We start from the raw sequence: 6,188 nt of genomic DNA, 5'->3' as shown, positions 1-6,188 counted from the left end.
TATCTCTATTTGCAACTTTTTGAGAAAGCGCCATACCGCTTTCCACAGGGGTTGCACCATTTTACACTCCCACCAACAGTGAATAAGGGTTCCAGAGGAAAACATAATGCTTTAGATACTTCCATTTATAGAATGTCTTGCCAAAGGCCTTTAGTCATCTGAGTAATTCCAGTAATAAGTGGTATTCAAATAAATACCCTTTATCCAAAAGTCACATTTCTTTTTAAGCGCTTCTTTTAGAACAAGCAATGGGAAGCAGTAATAAAAGCCATTCAGTAAGTCCACTGTGAAGATGTGAAGAAATGGTCTCAGCTGGATTTAAGAGGTTGATAACAATTAAATAAATAACAATATTTATCTAAGTCTTACCTGATTAAATTCTGACAGACTTGGCACCCTCCAGTACATCTAAATTAACAAGATTTTAAAAAAAAAAAAAGCCTCAGTTAGTTTCCTGATAGATGTGAAAGCAGCCAGTGTTTACACAGTAAATGTCGGTTACCTCTTATGGCCTAAAAAGTAAAGCTGACTTCGTGATCACACATCATTTCCCAAATATTTACATAAGTCATTTACCAAATACCATTTCACTGCAGGAACTATGATCTAATTAATAGAACCCTGAGTTTGAAACGCCAACATCTAGATTTCAATTTCCCTGCTTGGACAATCCTTGAAAGCATTAGTTTTCACATCTGGAAATCATTTCTGACCCAAAAGATTATTAAAAGGATTACCTGAGACTATATGTAAAGTATCTCACAATGTGGTATATATACTAAAGCTGGTTATTAGTATTTTTAATACCAATCATTAAAACAGAATTCTTGAGAGTCAAGTGACAAATAATAGAAATTGTGATCTATAATACAAGAGACAACTGGTATAGTTATAATTACTATCCTCTGTTATCTTTCTTTTTTATGATTAAGAAGACATTTATCTATTTAGAAGGTTATTATTGTTGTTGTTGTTGTTGTTATGTGCCATTGAGTCACCTGCAATTCCTATGTACAACAGCTAAGAATCCTGCCCTATTCTGAGCCAATCTCATTGTCTCTGACACATCTACTCCCATTATCCCAGTTACTGTGTCAATCAATCTCCTCCAGGGTCTTCCTTTCCTGTGCTGTCCTTCCACCCTTCTAAGCATGATATCATTCTCCAGGGACTGGTCCCTTCTGGCAACAAGCCCAAAGTGTGTCAGACAGAGCTTCAAAATCGATGCCTCCAAAGAACCACTATTTTCACCCTCACCAGTATAGGCCTATTTGTTCCCTTGGAAGTCCGTAGGATATTCAATACTACTTTCCAATACCACAACTCAAAAGCATCTATACTTCCTCTGTCATCTTTAGTCATTTTCCAGCTTTCTGATATATAGTAAGCAATTGCAGAGATCATGACCTGGATCAGATGCAGCTTAGTCCCTAGACTGACATCATTGCTCTTCAGCACCCTGGAGAGGTCTCTGACAGCTGATTTTCCTAATGCAATAAATCTTTTGATTTCCTGACTTCTGTTGCCAAGAGTGTTGATGGTGAAATTGCAAGCTGAAATTGCTAACAATCTCAATTTCTTCTCATCTATCATGACGCTGTCAATTGGCCCACTGGGGTTTCTTGATGTTGCGCTTCAATTCACATTGAAGACTACAGTTTTTTACTTTCTGCAACAAATGCTTCAGGTCCCTCTTAGTTTTGACAAACAAGGTTGTGCCATCTGCATAACACAAGTTGTTGATGAGTCTTTCTCCAGTCCTGATGTCATATTCCTCCTCATAAAGTCCAGCCTCCCAAATGATCTGTTCGGCACGTAGATTGAAAAGGTATGGAGACAGGACACATCCCTGATACACTCCTTTCCTTATTTTGAACCATGCAGTGTTTACTTGCTCTGTTCTAGTGACTGCTTCCTAGTTTAAGTACAGGTTTTATATAAGCAAAATCCTATGTTCTGGGATTTCCAATCTTCTTGAGTTTAGCCACAATTGTATAGTCAAATACTTTTGTGGAGTCAATGAAACACAGATACTAGGCAAGATCCATCTGACATTGACTATGATGTCCCTAGTGCTACAGCCTCATCTAAATCCAGCTTGTATTTCTGGTACTTCTCTGTCAGTGTACTATTCCACTCATTTTTAAATAGTCTTCAGCAGGATTTTGCTTGCTTGTGATAACTTCTACACTCCACTGGATCACCTTTTTGTGGAATGGGAACAAATATCAATCTCTTCAAGTCAGCTGGCCAGGTAACTGTCCTCCAGATTTCATGGCACAACGTGGTGAGCACATTCAGAGCTATATCTGTTTGCAGAAATATGTCAATTGTTATTCCATCAATTCCTGGGGCCTTGTTTTTTGCAAAGCCCTTCAGAGCAATTTGAACTTCCCCTTTCATCACCACTGCCTCTTGATTATTTACTGTTGGATATGTTCTTGGTATGGTGACTTTGTTCTTCTTCCATACTTAGGTACTGAAGAAGTTCTAGCAGAGAACTCTAGTTGTTACCACAGTGGAACAGAAGTTCATCACTTACATTACCCTCAATTATTCAGAAACTTGTATTCAGATATTTTACTTCTTCCTGTTTTAGCCTTTTAGGAATTTCTTTTCTCAGAAATTTCATTTTAGCAAGTTTAAAATAAGAAGAAAAAGAAAATTATAAAGCTACAAAAGAATATGAAAGAGTTAGCTAAAGAGATAATGTTTTATTCCTTTAACTCTACTATAATGAAGCAAATGAAGTGAAAGCAACAATTTTGAGAAATCTGATTGGAATCTAAAGGACAAGCGTTTAGAGGAAATATAGCCAAGTGTCTCAATTTTTTTAAAATATTTTAATTTATTTATTTTTCATTTCAATGAACATCTACAGAGATTTTGGAATTCCATTCATTCATTGTTGCACCCTTCTCCCCGCCCACCACACCTCACCCCAGCCCCATCCCTCAACTTTTTTATAATCCTACAAAGTAAGAGACTGGTTCCCACACACACTTCATAAAATGTAGTATATCTTAGATTATACAGAAATAATAGTCATTGATACAGTTCTTGGTTAATGACCTGGAGTTTATCCATTTTGTGAGGTTCAAGAGAGATAAGATGATTTTTTGTGAGGTTCACGAGAGATAAGATGATTTTACATTTGCAGAAGGAACTGTGTGAACTTAATCTGCCTTCCATTTCAGCCAATGTCACATTACAAGGTGCCATAAAAGATAAAGGAACAAAACAAGGTTACACTGGCATTCTGAAAGCACATAAAATGAAAATTTCCTAACATAGGGCTTACAAACCACAGGTAATTCACTAAGGGTGGGACTTGTAAATATTTAACAAAGGGAAGGAGCAAACTGCTTTAACTATCCCCAAAAGACTAGAGTTTTAAGGATCCCACCAAAACAACTATCATAAAACTGGAATTTCTAAGCTTCAAATGAATATAAGACAAGTGGACAATAAATATAAAAATAGTGGCTCCTCTAAAATATTGCCCTTCATTTTTCTTATTTATTTAGATGGAATATTTTCTACCATCCAATCTTAATTCATGGACCCAGTTACCCTGGGGGATTTTCCATAGCTCTTTTCCCCCGTCTTTCACTGGCTGTTTTAAACTTGATTCTACAAATAGAACCTTCACAGGCTTGCCAAGAACTTAGAGGTCTCAAACTCAAATCATTCCATTTTGACTGACTGCTTTTCCTCCATTAATTCACTCAACTGATATTTCTCAGCACCAGACATTGTCAAAGGCACTGAGATTGAGGTGAGGCACACAGGACAAGGTCTCTGCTCTTACCAAATTTACTACAATGACAATATATTTCCTCTATAACATTTTAAAAGATTAATTAAAAAATAGACAAACACATTTTTCTAGATATATCTCAGAAGATGTGCAGCCAAGATGCTCTTTAAAGGCTAAGATAGTGAGCCTTTCTTCTCACATGCTTGTGCATATAGGGTGCCAATTCTTGGAAAAGCACACCACATTGGTAAAGATGGAGGGTCAAAGACAGAGAGGGAACGTGTCAATGAGATGGATTAACAAAGCAGATCCTACAGTGGACTTAGGCTCAGAGGAGACTGTGAAGAAAGTTCAGAACTGGTCAAGGTTTCATCCTGCTGGACATAGGGTTGATTCACTGAGTTTGGGTCAACTTGGTGAGACCTAAAAACAACAGCAACTTTTATAGATGTTATCAAATCGTCTAACCAGCAACATCTGTAAGGAGTTTTATACATATTCCCCAAGTAAATGTTTATTTTTTTAAGTTTTTTTAAATTAAAATTTATACCTGTGAGGGTCTTTTGAGCTGGGTATGACTTTACTGCATTCTCTCTTGTTGAATACTCCTTCAATCCAGGATTTCTGGGACTGAACAGAAAGTGTTATTAGCGTAATAGTCCAAGTAAGCAAAAAGGCAGTGTAACCACAGTGGCTCTGATATGCAAGGTGTACTTAAACATCATAGCCATGATAACGAGTTAAGCGGTAAGAAGCTGCGCTGCAATCCCAAAGGCAAGTGGTTCAATCCACCAGCCACTCTGAAAGAGAAGAATGGGAAATCTCCTCTTGTGTTATTTACTGCCTCTGAAAACCCTCTGGAGGGTCAGCTAAGAGTCACAACAACAACAACAACAAATCATCTACTGGCTTCTATTACAAATCAAATAGGCACTCATGAGCCAAAAGGAAACTTAAACACATTCACAAAGTTAACAGATCTCACTATAAGTGACAAAACTCCTCTACATACTCACCTTAGCAAAGAATTAATGATATTTCTGTTAGGTATGTGTTCTATTAAACATGCTAAAAGTTACTTTTGACTCTTTCAGTTTTAGCTCTTACCCCATAATCCTGAGCAAAAATCAAATTCCCAAAACTTCAAAATTCATACTCAGAAAATCCTACTTTCGCTAAAATTCCACAGGAAGCTGGAGAGATATATCAGAGATGAAACCTTAACATCAGTACACATTCTGTAAGTTTTACTTGACACTGAATGTTGTGCTTCAAATTGCACAGTTTACAGCTGTCCTGACTTCCAAAAGGGACTCTGGTTCCTACTCCTCCTTCCAAAAATATCTCTCCCCTTGTACAAAACTCACATAACGACCAAATTCTTTCATTAGTCATACTGCAAGTCAACTGATGACAATGATTTTCTCTTAAGAGAAAAATAATACTTTTGGTTATAACTTTATTGATACATACGTATTACAGTAGACATAAAGGAAGGTATACAGCCTACAAGGGGGCTTTTTCAAACTTCTTACTGGTGCAAAGATATTCAAACCTCACTCCTACACCTGTTCTCATTTTAACATTGATTGAAATATGTCGTGACAGAAAACACATGACAAATGTAGCTGTGGAACCTTACTGTGAAAGGAGCTGATACAATGTGGGGGTGGCCAAGTCTAACTTCTACCTGCTTCATAAAGGGGACTGTCCCCATCAATAATTTCCATTGTACTAAACAAGTGGCTACATGGTCAGACATGCCACCTCTTATGCTCCTGCACCTAGTTCTACCAATCATAAGGTCCAATGTTCATTGCAAATTGACTCACAGACTTAAGAGACTTATTAGATTTGGGGAGTGGAAGGGCGAATAATATCACACAATTCAAGTTCAGGTTTTGTCCAACAGTCTCAAACCAGATTAACAGCAAGACACAGTTCTTCAAATGGTTCAGACAGCTTCTCAGTCAACAAATTAAAGTCTGGGTTCTGTAAAGCAACACAAACAAACCTCTGGTTTCCTCAACTATAAGCTTTATCTCAGAGCAGTTACAAGTCAGCTTTTCCTCTAATTATCAAGTACGCAAAACTTAACTGTGGCTCCAACTCAAGGGTTACACCTTGCCACAGTTTCTACATAATCAACCACAATCTCCTCACCATCTCTCCACCACCATCCCTCACAGTGTCTTCTCAGTTCCTTTCACCACCATCTTCCACAGTGTGGAAAGCATTCTCTTATATTGGTCCCACAGCTGTTGATGATTTGCAAGGCCATGTGTCCTCAGTTAAGGTAACTAGATACTTTGCTCTCCCCCCGCACCACCACCAGCGGAGGCTAATGCAGTGGATAGGAAAGCCAGTTTTCAAGGGTTCTGACACCACACTCACTCTGATGTTTTCCTCAGGTCTCCAGATAATTAAC

General features: G+C 37.8%; 1 protein-coding gene across 1 annotated transcript in view; it reads right to left on the bottom strand.

Annotated features, from left to right (window-relative positions):
- Nucleotides 1-5,490, bottom strand: part of TRPM6 (transient receptor potential cation channel, subfamily M, member 6) — a 202,255-nt gene extending 196,765 nt beyond the window's left edge. Inside the window, exons 1-3 of the mRNA XM_006892005.1 lie at nucleotides 5,451-5,490; nucleotides 4,311-4,473; nucleotides 370-408 (exon numbers count right to left, since the gene is read on the bottom strand). Of these exons, the coding sequence (XP_006892067.1) occupies nucleotides 370-408; nucleotides 4,311-4,473; nucleotides 5,451-5,490 (242 nt within the window). The remainder of the gene's footprint in view (nucleotides 1-369; nucleotides 409-4,310; nucleotides 4,474-5,450) is intronic.
- Between the last annotated feature and the right edge of the window lie 698 nt (nucleotides 5,491-6,188).

The sequence above is a fragment of the Elephantulus edwardii genome, unplaced genomic scaffold (assembly GCF_000299155.1).
Source record: "Elephantulus edwardii isolate Elephantulus edwardi_28Jun2011 unplaced genomic scaffold, EleEdw1.0 scaffold00108, whole genome shotgun sequence".
NCBI classification, from domain to species: domain Eukaryota; kingdom Metazoa; phylum Chordata; class Mammalia; order Macroscelidea; family Macroscelididae; genus Elephantulus; species Elephantulus edwardii.
The sequence above is the reverse complement of the archived record's forward strand: the minus strand, read 5'-3'. Positions and strand labels throughout refer to the sequence as shown.